We start from the raw sequence: 17729 nt of genomic DNA on the forward strand, positions 1-17729 counted from the left end.
TTCTGCCAGTGATGGAGGCAATAGCAAGGGCAGCACAGGCAGAAGCAGCAGCATTCTAAGGAAAAGTGGGACATTCTGATATATAATCAGAAACCTTCTCTAAATCAGGGATGTCCCTGGAAAATAGGGACAATTGAAGGGTTTGAAATAGTAAACATAATCATTTTAATGCTTCATGCTGTTTCTTTGAGTTTTTCAACCATTTCAAATACACAGATGTGGCTTGAAAATCACGGCACATAAAAGAAATGGAAGAAAGGGGAAATCACAAGGGAGGAGTATACAAGAGTAGCCAACAGTTGCAGGGAGAAGGTCAGGTGGGTCAAAGCTCAGGTTGAGCTCAGGCTTACAAAAGAGGAATGCGTTCCCTTGTGAGTTGGTCAGGGATTAATGTGGCTTTTCAACCCAAAAATGTTAGCCACTCCTGGCATAAATGGTTTGGGAGCTAGTTCTCTGAAGATCCCTCCCCCTTGTCCTTTTTCAGTTATCATTTAAGACATGCGTTATCTATAGGCTTTATCCTAAGCATTACTGAATAAAGGCAAATTCAAGTTAAATCACTTGATGTGACTTGCTTCCAAGTAATGTGTTTCAGACTGGAGTGCTGTGAATATAGTTTCCACTGAAATCAATGGACTCTAATTCCAAATAAATATCTTTTGAACTGAATGATCTCAGTAACATTTTCAGTGACACTGTGTAAAAAGATTTATCACTCCGCAGGGGGAAGTATGTGGACTTCACAGCAGGCATCAAGTGAATTAATAACTGAATGGATTCAGTCTAAATTCTCTTTAGAATACTTCTTTATATAGTGTATATATATGGTGGGTATGAGAATAAATTGTTTCATAAACGATGGTGACTGAAAGGGTCTGCTATTATGTCATAGGTTTTTAAAAGCAAAAATTACAAAAAGTAAAAACATTTTAATTCATGTATGGGTTTCACAACAATTTCTGATTGCTGCACAAATAAAATATGCATTCATTTATGCACAGTGTGATATGCCAGGAAGAATTGCACTGCTGGTAATATAGTTCAGTAATTATTATAGTATTTGAGTAAAAGCTACCAGAACATCAGGGGACTCATTGCAATGCTGACAGTTTCAAACATCAAAAAGGTTTTACAGAGTGCTACAAATCAAATGAAGTTAAATTACATTCTCTTTTATAGCGTCTGACTCTTCTATAAGGCAGTGGGCTTTTTATTGTTAATAAAAAGTGCAGAAATATTTCTCCAGTACTACTAGTATATGAAATTTATTATTTAGTTCCCGGCCAAATACATTTCCCCTAACTATTTTTTGAAGCTTTTCCAAAATAAATAAGACACAGTTCTAATTTAAAAAGTCACAGACTTGGTTAGAGTGTGGTGCTGGTAACACCAAAGTTGCAGGTTTTATCCTCTTAAGGGACAACTGCATATTCCTGCATTGCAGGGGGTCTGTCTCCCACCAGTTGGGACTAGATGATCCTCAGTGTTTCTTCCAACTCTACAGTATGATTCTGTGATTCTAAGACGCTTGCCTCTTGGCTTATGTCATATCCCCATAAAAGAAAAAGAACTCCTGTATTATAAAATTTAGCAAGATGACCCAAAATGCTAAACACATGGTGGGCAAAGAAATGCTGACTTTTTCATTATCTCAGGAGCAGAGAGAGAAAAAGCAGAGAACCCGAGAGCAAGAGCACTCTGTCCACCTGCAATTCCCAACAACTTCCATATAGAGACAAACTGCCTCTGACAGGGAAGATGGAACAGAGCCATCATGGCTGGTAGTCACTGATAGCCTTATCCTCCATGAATTTGACTCTTTTAAAGATATCAAAGTTGGAGGCCATCACTACCTTTTGTGGAGTGAAATCCATTGTTTAATACTGCACTATGTGAAGTACTTCCCTTTGTCCTGAATTTTCTAACATTCAGCTTTATTGAATGTCCAGAAGTTCTATTGTTATGAGAAAGGGAGAATAGGTTTTCTCTACCTGCTTTCTTCACATCATGCAGAAGTTTGTAAACTTTTCTCATATCACCTCATACCTTTTTCTAAGCTAAAAATTCCCAAATGTTGCAACCTTTCCTCTATGATTCTATGCTTGTCATAGAATTGTAGGGTTAGAAGGGACCCTGAGGATCATCTAGTCCAACCCCCTGCAATGCAGGAATATGCAGCTGTCCCATATGGGGATTGAACCTGCAACCTTTGCACTACCAGCCCCACAAGCAAGCTATGTCCAGGGGAGTATTACATTGGCAACAATATGCAGGGCTTTCTTCAGCTGGAACAAACCATAACTCACTTCCAGCACCTGTCAGGTGTGTGCCATTGCCATTCTAAGAGAATGAGGGAGGTGTTCATGGTGAGTTCCAATACCTCTTTCTAGAAAAATAGCACTTAAATATGTAGTTAATAAAATAATTGCTTGAATTCTCAGTGTGTTGATGAAAGTGCGAGAGGCATAAATGCAGTCTTTGCATTTTGTTTCGTGGTATGACCTGAGACACCTAGCCCACACAGAAGAAACTTTTAGATTAGTGCCAGGGAAATTGAGTGTCAATTCTTCTTTATTGTTAATTAAAGTTGCATGCTGGATTCCTGTTCTATCCGATAATGGCATTAGCATTGCTTATCCTACCTAAGAGCCTTTAATAAAAGGGTGACATATCCTCTTTCCTCTTTGTTATGTTTTATAAGAACTTAATAGGAACGCTTTCCCTACTAATATCACTCTGCTGTGCTCACTTTAATTGTCTGATTAAACTTTAGCTATATTGCTTGGATATAATTAAACACCTTAACAGTACGTTTGTAGTATTATCAACTAAAACAGTTTTATAAATATATTGAAGAATTGTAGTTTGCAGAGGATGGAATATGAGTGATAAGGAGATGAGTCCCCTTAATCCCTTCCTCAAATTTCCTGTACCACTTTTAGGATCTGCTTTTCAAGTGGTATTGGTGGTATTTTCTCCCTCCCAATTTCTAAAAAATTAAAAATTCTCCCCCAAGTGTTGATATGAGTTAAACATGTTTTTTTGTATTACTTGTGGGTTGGACCTTTGCTAAATAAATAATTCTTTTATTAATTCGTTGAGAGAGCCCTACAAATACTTCAATACCCATTTTTCTGGTGGGGATGCCCTGTTCTACATTTGCAACATTATCTGCTGTCTGAAAAGTTCCTCCGACCAACTCCTTGCTACTTCTTTTAAGCCCAATGCCTTCCTTCCTTTTATTGACCAAGTTTGCATGTCAGTGTAAACCATATTTAATGGTCTATTGCAATGACCTGCTTAGCAACAAACCAGTAACCCTGACTTAGTGTTGCAGCTGGACCCAATATCATGGTTTGTTTTCCTCCATTGGGAAAATAATGTTGATGGAGAATCCAGGAGGTTGAAACAGAATTTATTCCAAGCCCAATGCACTTTGAAACAAATTGTTACTCGGGGACATGTTTTAGCAGCAAGTTCTATCTAATACATGGGATGTCACATGATAGTGACTCCATTATATAGGAATCACATGGAATAAGCTCCTCGAGCTCCCTGCCCCCAACATTCTGCCAGTAGCATTTTCCTGGTTTGGTGATTGCTTTTATTGTTCCACTCCAAACAAGCCATGGTTGCTAACTTATCCCTGGCTCAAATGTAATGCTAAGCCAGGGATAACGGCTTGTCACTTCCACTAGGGGAGAAGTGAAGCGAGAGCCATTTGCACATTCACAGTAAACTATGTACTATGCCATTATGAGATTATCTTACAACATTGTTATGAATTGTCTTGGCAGAAACTATGCTGTTTGTGTGTTTTTTGTGCTGCACCCATCCAATGGTTTAATATATGGCACAGCTACTTGGATGTGATTTGGTGATTGGGAAAGAACATAGCTGAACTATACTGATAAGGTGAGTACAGGTGCTTGAGAAAGATTCATGCTGCTTGGCCAAGAAATGGCGCAGTGCATGAGAGGTGCTGCCACTATGCTGCCTGAGTAGTGCATGAAATGCACCTTTCCTTTATTGCTTGTCATTAAAAGATGTGGCAGATAACTTAACAAGAAAAGTAACAACCCTTCTTGTACTTGCTAAGCCATGGAGGAGGCTTTATTTCACACTCCTCATGCTAAGAAGATTTGTGGAAGATTGGTTAAAGCTTTAAAATCCCCAGAAGCGAATCTTCCTCTTTTCATTTGCATTCAACCAAAAACAACCTTTAGGCACACTCTGCTATCATGTAAGGGTTGCAACATGGATTCAGTGGTTCACATGCAAGGGAGCTGTGAATAATTTTTCAAAGCAGGAAAATGTAACTTTTCTTCCTTCGGTACTCTAGGGAGATTAGATGTGTTTCTAAGGGAGGCTGTTCCGGTCTACCTTTTGACACAATGGTTATTGCCATTCAAGAGGAAAATCTTATGCCTGGGATGTAATTTATCTGAGAAAATACATACGTATATTGCTAAGGCTATCAGTAGAAAAATAAATGTGTTTCGCACCATTTCTCCTGTTCTGGTGTAACCCAATGTAATATCCTCCATTCTCATTTTTGCAAAATTCAAGATTGGCCCTATAGTCTACCTTCATATCTACTATCTTTAGGTGCCAGGCAAAAACATTTCTCTTCAACCAGGTGGTTAGCTGATTAACATTCTATGGCTTTTTAAATGTATTTGTGGGGAGGAGGGGTTTGTTGGTTAGTTTTTATTATATATTCTGTATTCTCATTTTGTATTTTTCTGTTGCGAACCACCCTGTGACCTTTAGATGAAGATAAAATTTGATACAAATTTAAAACAAATTGAATCAACAACAACAACATCAACACCTTTCTTAGAGCTGATTTGCATGGTTCGTAGGCCAGTCCACAATGAGCTGAATTTTTGGCTTGTATTAATTTCCTCATGTAAGGACAGGTGGTTAGGACACATGGTGAAGAACACAGATTCAGTCAATTTGCATCATGGTAAATTAATGGCCCTTTGGCCATTGGGATCATGTACCATATTGTTTGAAAATTGAAAGTGGAAAGGAGAAAACAAGATTGCACTTTGTGCACATTTTCATGTGATTCTGCCACACTGAGCGCAGTGGGACTTATTTGTGAATAAACATGCACTGCATGACCACTTTTCACACAAAAAGAAGACTGAAGTGCTTTTGAGCCTCCCTCTCTCTGTTGTGGTACATGTGAGTGTTGTTGTTGCAGTACAGAACACAGGAGGGCAATTAAGTGTACATTGTGCTAGTAATGTATAGGCTTTTGTTTGTATTTAAAGAAAAGCTATCCAAACCTCACATGTAAAAACACCCTGAAGTATTAAACTGATGCCTTGTAGTTATTCATTTTGTAGAAAAAATAGAGACAGACTGATCATTGCAATTTTGCTGACGGCAGCAGTAAATTATTGTTTTTATTATTTATAAAGCATCTAGGAATAGCCGGAGTGCTGTGCACAGATAAAAATAAAAGATAGACCCTGCAGGCTTGGAGTGTAAAAAGCAAGTCTAAGTAAAAGGAGAAGAGAAAATAGATGAAAGGAGGAAGTTTGCTTTAGAAAAGCCAAGATGAAGCACTGAATCTTGAGGAGTCTTTTGAAGGAAGGTAACACACAGGCCAATTAATTGCCAGAAGCAAGGTTGACATTAATGCTGGGTTGGTTCTGCAGCCAAATGCTTTAGTTAATGGAGCTCTTATCCCACACCACTCCACTGAAAGTTGTACAATAGCCATGAAATGAAGTGATGCTTGCATAGATCATTCTGAGTTGTGGATATAAGCCGAGGGATACAAAACTGTATTTACCATGATGATCCCAAAAACATTTATTTCTTTAGTAGGTTAAATTGGCATTTTCTATTAGCATCTTAAAGGAAAGAAAAACAAAGCAATATTAAAAGGCTCTCATACGTTTCTTGATTGTTTCCCAGGCTCCCCATGGGGGGCCATTAAGTACTAATTGGCATCATGTAGCCATTGGGTGACATTTATTAGTCACTACTGAACATTTGACAGTGATCCCCTATTACTGTGATCACTACTTGTCAAAAGCATCTGAGTGCAAAGTTTTGTGGATTTCTGTACTGTATATGTAAAAATGCACTAGGTACACCCAGGAGTTGAATTTTCACTCTTGCTTTACCTACCAGCAAAGAATTCAGAAGTTCAACATTGCACAGTAAGCTAGAATTAATATATGAATCAAGATTGCTTCAGATGTTCTTTCCTTCAGTTATTCACCCTGTGAAGTAATAGTTGTTGTAGTAGTAGTAGTACTGTACGTATTCTGTGCCATCTGAAAGACAGTGCAAGTATATTTTCATTATGACATTTTAGAGAGAACACTGGACTAGAACTGTCTCACTATGTGTCTCACATGTTAGCCTGCAATCTGAGGTGGTATAATTTGCTTAGTCTATTAAGGCTCTGTCTCTGTTTCATGGATTGTTAAAGTAAAGTAGATCACTGTAAAGGGAGGCACCTTTGACTCTACCACCTTCATGTGTTTCTGCTCATGTTAGTAAAATCATTTTCCTCATCCTGTGCATTATGATACTAATCACATAGCAGCATGTTTCTGATATTAGTAGTTTTCTTATTTTTTCACATTAGTGTAAGGTGAAAATGGATAATTGGTTGATAGATATGGGAGTTAGCAATAGCTAAAGATACACTCATTCAGAAAGGTGCTAGCAACAGGAATAGTTCACAGGAATAAATGTTAATATAGCCCAAGGAACTCCACCTGCCCTCTTCAGAAAACAAATGAGAATTGAGAAAACTCTGTTTCAGAATGGTTGTGGTCATTGTGTTCTTCTTAGTCAAAAACTGCACTTTGTATAAAGAATAGTGAGCAGCTAATACTTTCTGACTGCTAATTTTAGTCTAAGGTTCTATTTCTACTCTTCTTGGTTGCTTTTCTTTTAACAAATCATACTTTAGGATTACAGTAGGAAATTTAGATTTAACCTCAAGCATCATGGTTTTGTCTCATCTCTGTCCTAATGCAGTGCAGATGTTTAACTGCTGTATGTAAGTCAAGGCTTTATTGCAAAGGTTCTCCTTAATGGAAACCATATGCAGGATTGACTATAGGCAACTCTGAGAGCAGGAAGCTCAAAATCATACAGGAAGGTATTCAAAATACCTGAGATTCTTATTTTTGCAGGACGCCATCCAGATGTTATACATAGTGCAGCTGTTATTTCTATTTTTAGGGAAGTGGAGGGGGGAATGAGGAGTAATTACATTCTTAAGATAATAAACAATGTGTAGAGTGACATAAAGAAAAAAATATTAATATTACTGAGGCTTACCATAATGTGATTATCACATTTGCAATCACTATGCGGTCTGCACAACGTAAGACTCCAAGCCCATTTCAGCCTTCTATCTGTGGTCTCCAGTCTGAATTCCAGATTATCAAGAATTGCCATTTATATGTTTTCTCTTTCTAGTCTGCTGCATATTTCTTTCCCTCCCACAGATGTTCTACAACATTCACACAGATATGTCAGCTTAAGTAATGTTCTGTTCTTCCACTTCAGTCATTATGCCTCTGGCTTTCCCTTTTAGTGAAATGCATTTAATGTTTCAACATGTGTGTTCTGTTTTGGCCATGTGGGGTGCTAGGATTCTCTCCTTTTCCCTTTTCCCTCTTTCCAATTTCCTGTCTATGATCAACCCTGGTTCTGTTTCATAACCATAATGCTATAAGGTTCAGGGCTAGTGTTCTGCATTAATTCACTGTTGGAAACAATGGTTGGAGTTTTACTCAGAATTAGGGCTGGGTGATGTTCGGTTTTCAACATCGCCACGTATCACCAGCCAAACATTGTGGTTTGGTGATAAACAGTGGTGATGAAAGAAGCTGCATTGGCCCCAGCTGACAAGGCGCAGGATGAAACTGCCTTACCTCTCACCGCAGCAGCTGAGGCGCTTATCAATATATCACCCAGGACTACTCAGAATAGATCCATTTAAAGTAACAAGTTAGTCATGTTCATTCATTTCTATGGTTCTACCTTGAGTATGACTAATGTTGAATACAACCCAGTACTTAGTATGTAGTTCAGTAGGTGATTCAGTGTGTAGTTCAGTAAGTGATTATTACACTAAGCTTTAATAATGCCTTTATCATATTTTCTACCACCAATGGCTGGTTAAAGCTAGTGTGTCTGCAGGTTCACTCATTAATATGCATTTAATCAGAGCCAAGGTATAAATATAAGATATGGCAGGGTTTATTACTTGTAGAGCAGCTCCTCCAAATACTCTCTTCTGCTTTAAGATCTGTTTTCAGAGGTATTGTGTGTTGCCTTTTTTCATTAGGGCATTTGCTCTTCACAACTTCAATAGAGGATCTCCTTTTTAGAAGTGTGTGAATGACCTATTTATTAGACCCAGCTGTTTCTGCAGAGCGTGCTGAATCTTTTTTACTAGTATTTATTATTTTGGATGCATTTTGTTGCAAATCACTACGGGGAAAGTGTTGTTTAAAATAAACAAAATGAAAGCAACAAAAACACTATTGTTCATCACCACATAGGCAAATTATTATTATTATTATTATTATTATTATTATTATTATTATTATTATTATTATTAACAACATTTGTATACCACCCTATACCTGCAGGTCTCAGGGTGGTTCACAAGATAAAATCAGAAAATACTAGTAATCTAGTCCTGGACCAGGGTTGGGGAAATGTGTGTTCTTCCAAATGCTGTTGGACTATACCTCCCATAATCCCCGACAATTGGCTCTCTCGGCTGAAGCTGACAAAATTTGGGAGACTCTGGAGGGCCACAAATTTCTCTATCCCTGTCTTAGAGAAGAGTCACCATAGTTTGAATATCTAGCCAAAGTATCATGTTATATATAGTTATATTATTTTCAAATATTTAAAACTAAAGACACAAAAGCTGCTGTGGATATATCTTTTCTAGATTGCATTACACCGCAAATTTTAAACATTACTTTTATTTGTATACCTATTATGCCTCCAGACATAAGCACACTTTAGAACTTGCATCCAGCCTTGCTTAGAGCAAGACAAGATTTATTACAGAATGATTTTCATACTGAGTGGATGCTTTTTGCTAGAGTTCAGGCGATGTTCCTCAATAAGAAAAACTTGCTTTGGCATTTCCTGCTCCTGATACTATCCAGACATATCTGAGCCAATAATGTTGAGATGTTTGCAAGAGAATAAATACTGGCAGATGTTCCTTGTTAGGCAGCAATTTACTGTGGATTTTACAGTAAAATGTGTGTTTCAAGGCAATGATTTACAGAAATGACTACTGTTGTGTTAGAAAAAATTACATGACTGAAAACCTGAGTTTATTTCATAAACCCAAAGAGTCACATTCTTACTACTTCTCTTCCAGGCCTCTTAAAAATTGCGCGCGCCCCCCCAAGCTGAAGGCAGCCCAAGGAAGCTTAGTTACTAAAAGGAAAAATAACAGGTAGCCACACATCCCCCAAAATGGAAGGCATTATTCCTTTTCATTTTGTCTAGTCCCCAAATTCTTTCTGAAGGCAGTCAGAAATGTATTTCCATACTTTTAAAATGCAATCTGTATTTATTAGTAATTATGATAAAAGCTCATCTTTTACCACACAGACTCCATTGTGGATATGAGCAGCAATAACAAAAATGGTAAATGTAGCAAGTATTATTTCCTCCAATCTGCCTTGAAATCCAGTTGTTGCTGTGTTGATCACAAGAGCCAATGGAGCAATAAGCCAATGAAGCAATTCAGATCTTGTGTTGGCTATCTGGCACATTATCCATATGCACTGTAGAAATAAAAGTCAGGTTAAGTGGTAAAGGAAACACCAGTTTCACTTGCAGTTCTCGAAAAGGCAAGGAAAAGTAGGACAGCACCAAGACTGAGATTTGCCAGATATCATTTGCTTTTGCTGCTTTACTGACCAGGGTCATCAAAGCACTTCAGAGAAATGTGGTTCTCCAGAGGATAAAAATACAACTGAGAGAGACTGCTTTCATCTCTAACCCAATCAGTCATAATCTTTGCTGATTGGTTTTTTTATGTAACTATTTATCTGTCATGAATGTCCCAAATTCTTTCCCAAAAGGCAACAATTGCAGTAAAATAGGAAGCTTTATTAGAAGCAATATTGCAGGCATTATAGAGCAGCTAGCCAAGTATTAAGGTCAATGTTTCTCCTTGGTGGATAAAGTCTTGGAATATATAGAAAGAAATGTAGCTTCTGGGTCATGTGTCATGTCCACACATAATAGACCAAACTCCATGAAAAGCCCCACGCTTGTGCATGCAAACCAATCACTCCTTCTTTGCTCCCACTCTGGCAAAAGTGGGATTAGCTATCAGGAGTCCTTGGCTTTTCATTACATCTGAACTATGGATAGTGGTTTGTTGCACCCTAAAAAATAATTATTGCTAGTTGACCTTCAAACATGGCTTGTTGTTTCTATTATTTCTGTTTTTATTGTTGCTTAGAGACACCTCAGTGCAAAAATGCAAGTAATTAATTAATTGCTCAGTACAGGAGGACAGGCATTAAAGGTGGAATGACAAAGGTTTACATTACTTGGAAATAATTTTAAGGCAACAAGTTCTCCTCTCAACAAATACCTGGGAAGAGGGATACATTCTACCAGTGCTTCCCTTGGCCCAATTTCTGTACCAATGCAGTAACAGTCATTGGTATTCTCAAACACATCAGGATTTGAGACTGCCTGGTTACCCATGTGCATTGCGTTTCCTAGAGGAAAGACAGGATATTAATGTAATCAACCAATCAATTTGGCAAACTAAATTAATGCTCCTTTGTGATAATGACACTCACCAGCTTGTTTACACTAATGATTTCTTTGGGATTGACCTTAACAGATAGATATTTTGCGTGGAATACGTGGAAAAGCTTCCTTGGAAAAGCAAATTATCACTGCTGTACAAGTCAAGTGACAGCGGAAGAAGCCAAAGCAACACACATTAGTATCACAATTATTAACAGAGATTTATTTGGGTCAAATTTTATGCTTGCATAGATAACAGAAGCTAATTTCCTTCAGTCTTGTCTAACCATTCTACCTCATTAACATATTTTATGTAAAGAAGAATTTCAATGAGGACAGGAGCATTTATCTAAAGTTCCTTTAATGCTACGTGATTAGGAGAACAGTTTGGCTATTGGCTGATGTATACATTCCATTTTCTAATAAAGATGTCCATTATTTTTATGTTTCTAAGTGAAACAATTGAGCCAACATTTCAACATCTACAAGAAGTGAACAAGAAACAATGCCACACGCACAGTATCAACACTACCAAATATAACATTTTTTGTAGAAATATGGAATAAAAACACCTTTTTTAAAAAAAACAAAACAAAAAGTAGGTGTATTCAAAGTGAAGCAACAAATTATCAGAATCTCTAACTAAAAGGGTTTAAGATGTGATTCTATAGCTGATATTGCAGATCATCCTGATGACTGTTCCTTTTTGCTCTCACTAATTAAGGATTTCCCAAACTTGGATCTCAAGCTGTTTTGGGGCTAGAATTCCCATCATTTATTTATTTATTTATATTTAATTCCTATGCCGCCCTATACCCGAAGGTCTCAGGGCAGTTCTCATAAAATATCAAATACATAAAATCAAAACAAAACGCAACAACCCAATAAAAAACCCCCCAAAAGAGCCAGCATTTTAAAAAAGGATATAGGATGCAGATCAAGACAGGCAAAGGCATGGTTGAAAAGGAAGATTTTTGCCTGGCGCCTAAAGGTGTATAGTGAAGGCGCCAGGCAAACTTCCCTGGGGAGAGCATTCCACAGACGGGGAGCCACTGCAGAGAAGGCCTGTTCTTGTGTTGCCACCCTCTGGACCTCCCGTGGAGGAAGCACACGAAGAAGGGCCTCAGAAGATGATCTCAGGGTCCGGGTAGGTTCATATGGAAAGAGGCGGTCCTTGAGGTATTGTGGTCCCGAGGCATTTAAGGCTTTATAAGTCGAAACCAGCACTTTGAATTGGGCCCGGAAACTAATTGGTAGCCAGTGCAGGCGGACCAGGATCTGTGTAATACGCTGAAACCATCTTGCTCTGGTGAGCAACCCTGCCACTGAATTCTGCACCAGCTGAAGTTTCCGAATCCCATCATCCCTGCCCACTGGTCCTGCTATCTAGATATTTTGGCTGTTTCTGCCCTATCCCTAGTTTTTCTTCTGGAACTGCTATCCCTTTCTTCTGCAAATAAAAAACTCATGTCAAATGGTTTCATCATCACAAATTATTGGTGCTTGAGTATATCCATTTGCTATATACTGTACGTCTTAAATTAAGAAAGACTATATGGAAATGATGCAATAAATTATCAAATTATCTCAAATTGTTTTATGTTTTCATAATACTACATGCTATATTTATTTTATTTGATCCTCGGAAAGAGTATTATATTCAAGAGTTTGGACAAAAACAGGCTGTCATTATTTTGAATTTTAGGTTTGCACAAAGTGGATTAAAACACTCTGTTGCCTTGGCACAACAAATGCACTTTTTAAAAAAAGGATTTATTTTTTTTGCTGTTTGGAAAGTGACAAGAAAATGTATTGAAAAGTGTGGGATAAATAAATAATGGGAAGATGTGTAAAAAAATCCACAAGCAAATCAGCATGAATGCAAGGTCTCATTGTCATGCAACTGCCTGTAAGCAAATCTAATAAATACTCAATGAAAACTGGACATAGTCTAGGTTTTTAAATCTTCTGCAAGCAAATCGTGCTAAATGATCAAGAAACAGGTCATCTGAAGGAGCTGGCAGCACTGACATTAGACAAAATATATTCAAACGGTACACCTTCCACTCTTCAAATGCAGCTCAGTCCTGAAATGGGTTTTCTTAATCTGTTTTGTGGGACTTTGTTTCGAATAAGTAACAACACACCAATATAACTCCCTAGTCTTACATCTCCACCTCAACCTGTCCAGGCTGATCTTGCTGGGTCTCAAATAAATCATTCACACTTTCCTCCATTCCTTTTGAGGTTGTAAGAAGTGTATCAGATTCTCAGCAAGGAGCAGCTAGTTAAGCTGTGCTTCAAAACATATTCATGAATCGCGATCACTAGAATAATATATTATTGTGAAATTAACTTCATGTTATTGTCCAATGATTCTGGCTTGATTGCATGTGTAAAGTTGCATTATAAAGAGCATATTGTTTAATGCATGCCATAGAATCATGCATCCTCTCAATCAGCCAGTGGATCAGGCCCTGAGCAGGACCTGTTTCTGCTGGTAGGAAGCCTGGACCCAACTTAGTGAAATCTACTTTAAGCACACTTACTTTGAATAATATTAATACTGTAATATTAAACTCATTTCCTCTGTCACCTGTAAGGAAACAAGAAGTACCTTTGGTAACCGAGAGATCATGGGAAGGAGCCACGGAGGGGGTTAAAATGGGGAGAGCAGTTTCAAGTAGGTATTTCCTCTTGGAGTGAAACAGCACTGAGCTTTCCTCCCAGTTCTTAATTACCTGTAAAAGTTCTAATAAAATGTAAGCATTGAACTGGAGCCGTAGGGTTGACTTTCCCACACGGAACAATTATTGTTGCACCTTATTTAATTCAGCATTAATGGACAGAGAAAGGATGAAAGCCCCAAAGCCTCCTTCGGATAGTAACCAGGAAGTTCCTTCTGAACTTGATTAGGCCCTTCATAGAACACATGACCTGCTTTGTGTAAATTTTTCTGGAAGCTTCACCAGATGTTGATGTGAATGGCTAAACTCCAAAATCAAGGCCATCTTGGAGGAGGTCATTAAAACAGTGATATATTGTATTGGCTTTAATTAATAAATGAGTGTTTAAAATATAACTCTCTAGTGTGAGCATGTGCTGAAGATTTTCTTCTGCTACAGAGGCATCTTGTATACTCAGAAGGGCCAGTACACATGCAAGGCTTCCATACGTTCAAGACTTGGCCCAGCTGCTACCCTCTTAAGGACTGTCCCAACACACTTTCCTGCTGTGTGCATTTATGTCCACCTGCAGTTCTGGAAATGCATTAGGTCTTCTTCTGTGGAGCTTTGGACTGCATTCCATCTCTCAGTCTGTGTTTCTTAATATGTTCACAGTAGATTCAGGAGAAATTTATATTTATTGCCATTTGCTTTGTTTCAAAATGTAATGCAAAGAAAGACATGTACATGGATTAAATAGCCTTTTACTTTAAAAGTACTTGGCTTTAACCCAACTCAAAGTACCTGAATGAAACCGGTTTATCTGTTAGAAAATCGAACACATATCGCCTCATGAAAGTCTATTGAGCTAGGCACCTTGTAACATATACTTTTTTTTATTAAATATGTAAAAAGATAACGCAAGTCAAGTTATTCACATATTCAGAGACCAAAAAAAGTCTACTCTATCATGCGACAATTGGTGGGTAACGTAAAATGATTGATACATCTGAATAAGACTTTTTGCATCTATTAAGTCATTACTTATCTATTTATAATTAACAATACATATGTTTACATTCCTTTCAGTTTACATTTAATATATAACCAAAGCTTTATGGTGTGCTATTTAGTAAAAGTAATTACAAATGCATGTTAAAACCATAACGGAATAACAGGGTTACTCACCACGGTGGGGGTTGTCCTCTTTCCCTTTCCAGAGTCTCTCACTCCCCTCAGCACAACTGAGCAGATCAGGCTCCTATATATATTTGTGTACATTATAAATGACTATCCTCCTGCCTCCTAGGCCAGCCACTTTCTGTCTCCTAACAAAAAAGTGGCAGAGTGAAACTGCCCCACAGGTCGATTATACAAAAACAACAGAAGAAAATCAGACACAGTCCACCCCCCCTCCCTTTCACACACACATACACACATAGAAGCTAAGTGACAGGACTAGGGGGCAAAGAGGCTTTGATGGGAACTCTCAGGGAACAGAGAAACCCAGAAAAGCCCAGAAAGCACTTCAAAAGGAAGTGATCTGAAAATTTGCTCAAGAGGAAAAATGAAACGGATACAACTGCATTTGTGACAATGACTGGGTGCTTAAAGGCTGGTTCAGGAAACTTGGAACTGCCCAATCTTCCCTTTGATCACAATGGGCATTTTGGAAACAGCAAAACTAGAATCTTGGGAGACAGCAAGACTAGAAGTAATAATACAATTGTGGGCACTGTAAAACAGAATATGCATTTTTTCCCCCTATTCTGCATCATGATAGCATACTATATCCTTCTGAAAGTAACTGTTCTTTTATTGTTTTATGTATAAAGCCTTTATGAAACCAAATCACTTTGAACAATTAAGAAAGGGTAGGGTTAAAAAGGGGGAGGGGCACGTCGATTTTCATGGTGATAAAACTGAAAGGGATAGGGGGCCAAGATGTAAATATTTCCAATATGAAGAGATTGATTACAGCTCTGTTGAGCTAAAGGGGTTAAACTAAGGAGATGCAAACATTTCTTCAAATGTTTAACCGTATTATACATGCTGCCTGAGCTGAATGACTCCATATGAGCCACTTTACTGCAAAAAAGGAGCAATGTGAGATGCTTCTTGCTTGAATCAATGAAAAGGTAAAGATAAAGGTAAATGAACCCTGGATGGTTAAGTCCAGTCAAAGGCGACTATGGGGTGCGGCGCTCATCTTCTGGAGTTCATAAGGCTACATGGACACCTTCAGTATTTGTAGCCTGCAGGTTGATATTCCATTAGATTTCTGTTGCTGTACTTGCCTAGCCAAATAACCAGTCAAATATCAAACTGAGGATGAGGAATGAAGTAGCAAGGGAAAAACCCCCACAAATAAATAAAAACAAATAAACCTACAACTGGACTAAGAAAATGTGCAATTTAAGTTTAGGAAATAAGGAATGTTTTAATACATGGTTTGCTATTTTTCTACTACAAAATGTCACCATCTAACTGCAAGATAAATAAAGGTAATATTAAAACCTGTGGCAATGAAACAATTCTGTAAACTAACACTTTGTTCCTGCATTCTGCCAATGCTTTCAGGAGTTGCAGACCACAGAACCATTCCTGTTTTGCATCTCGGGGTAGGCTAAGCCTGAAAAGTGGCACTAGCATCTGTATGGAAAAGAGGTGCTCAATGAACAATACATTTCAAAGAAGACTATAAAGACTTCAGAGGAAAAACCATGTACGATTGTGCTGGTAAATGTTTTGGCATGTCCAATCCTACAATTAAAAAAAAAAAATTCCCCCCAATTTCATGTACACACGAGTAAGAGGAAAGTGGTTGATTCACATAATTGCCATTTCCAACAGTGGAAGTTTGTAGCCAAGTGAAATCTGCAGGTGCAGCTACAGTAGTGAAAGTTTCACGAATGCTTGAACCAACAAGACACTGAATATGGAATTGGGGGGAAAGAACATTTACAGTAGCAAGGAAAGTGTCGCAGAGCTCTCAGTGTAAGAATTAGGCAGGCATGTATGCATATTCCAAAATAAAACATATACTGTGTAGATTTCTAACATGCTTTGGTGTACAACATCAGGAGGGTTACAGTTCTGCTTTTTTAAAATTAAAAAAGGGAAAAAGTTGCTCACTTGTGTGTTGTGATAAAAGACGGGGACCAGTATAATTTGAGTGTGGTTTCAATAGTTTCCTCTCCTTTGCACAGTCTGACCAAATTTATGCCCTGTTAAAGGCCAAAATTACCACGAAATTGGAGAAATCGAACAGAACAGTACTTTTTGTCATAAGAGATGCCCATATAAATAGTTTTGAACAAATTACAAATGTATCATACTTAAGACAAAAGGAAAAAAAATAAATATATATTTTATATATATATATATTTTTAAAAGCTGAACAAATCTCAAGCAGCCAAATATTTGAAGTTGCATTGGTAGAAAATGGGGACAGAGCCCGGAGACCTTCTCAGGTGCATATCCTGAAAGGAGACTTCTGCAAACACATGTTGGCAAAGGATGGGTACAGAATGCAGCTGCTGGCTGACACTCACTATGGTACATTTATGTTAATGGCAGACTGAGAGTGATTGGTTTCAAGTCTGAGGCCACACACGTTCCATTCTTCAGAAGATAAGTTCCCACACAAAATTAAAAAGTAGCAAATGTGCCAGGCTTTTTCAGTACTCTTCCTGCTGCTGGGGCTGTTCATGAACCTGGTCCTCAGCTTCATGTTCATCTGTGTGGCTCTCCTGTGTGTTTAACATGGGGGGAAAAATTACAACCATTGAATGAGTGTGTGTGAAGCCTTAGCCAAGTCAACAATATACTGAAAATACCCCGCCTTGTCTGCTAAAAATGGTGGCTATTAATGTATATTTAAATGAACCAAAGGATTATTAAAACCAGAAAATATCAGCATCATTCAATTATTGATTTAATGCAAACCCCAGGACTATGTACGGGGAAAGAAGATAATTTCTAAAGTTTCAATAGCCTTTAAAATCCAAATATGTAGCTGTGGAGAAGGTTACAGTGCTGAGGCACAGTGGCTGAATCAGAAATCTACACCTTTATTTCATTAAATGCAAGTTAATGTGTTGCCAACATTCAAATCCTACCTGCCCCACACCTTGAATGGGCTTTGTTGCAATCTCAAATAACAAATCTGATTGCTTATATGGCATCCCCCTACTGGTTGCACTATCTGAGAAAGGCCAGATCACATAACCATCAAAAAAGATTATCAGCTTCTTTTTTAAAATA

The 17729-nt window shown here is 37.9% G+C and overlaps 1 protein-coding gene and 1 long non-coding RNA gene across 4 annotated transcripts in view; one reads left to right on the forward strand and one right to left on the reverse strand.

Moving 5' to 3' along the window:
* The first annotated feature begins 3685 nt into the window (after positions 1 to 3685).
* LOC144328708 (uncharacterized) overlaps positions 3686 to 17729 on the forward strand; it is a 66505-nt gene continuing 52461 nt past the window's right edge. The window contains exons 1-2 of the long non-coding RNA XR_013393939.1: positions 3686 to 3915; positions 5436 to 5611. This is a non-coding gene — a long non-coding RNA (uncharacterized LOC144328708). The remainder of the gene's footprint in view (positions 3916 to 5435; positions 5612 to 17729) is intronic.
* The window catches only part of MAPRE2 (microtubule associated protein RP/EB family member 2), an 87610-nt gene continuing 84221 nt past the window's right edge, over positions 14341 to 17729 (reverse strand). For 2 of the 3 annotated variants that reach the window (XM_028737029.2, XM_028737028.2), the window contains one exon: positions 15228 to 17215. In XM_028737029.2, coding sequence (XP_028592862.1) covers positions 17144 to 17215 — 72 coding nt within the window. In that variant the 3' untranslated portion in view covers positions 15228 to 17143. Of the gene's footprint in view, positions 17216 to 17729 lie in introns of all 3 variants that reach the window. The other variant, XM_028737030.2, reaches the window with a different exon arrangement.

The sequence above is a fragment of the Podarcis muralis genome, chromosome 8 (genome assembly GCF_964188315.1).
Source record: "Podarcis muralis chromosome 8, rPodMur119.hap1.1, whole genome shotgun sequence".
NCBI lineage: Eukaryota > Metazoa > Chordata > Lepidosauria > Squamata > Lacertidae > Podarcis > Podarcis muralis.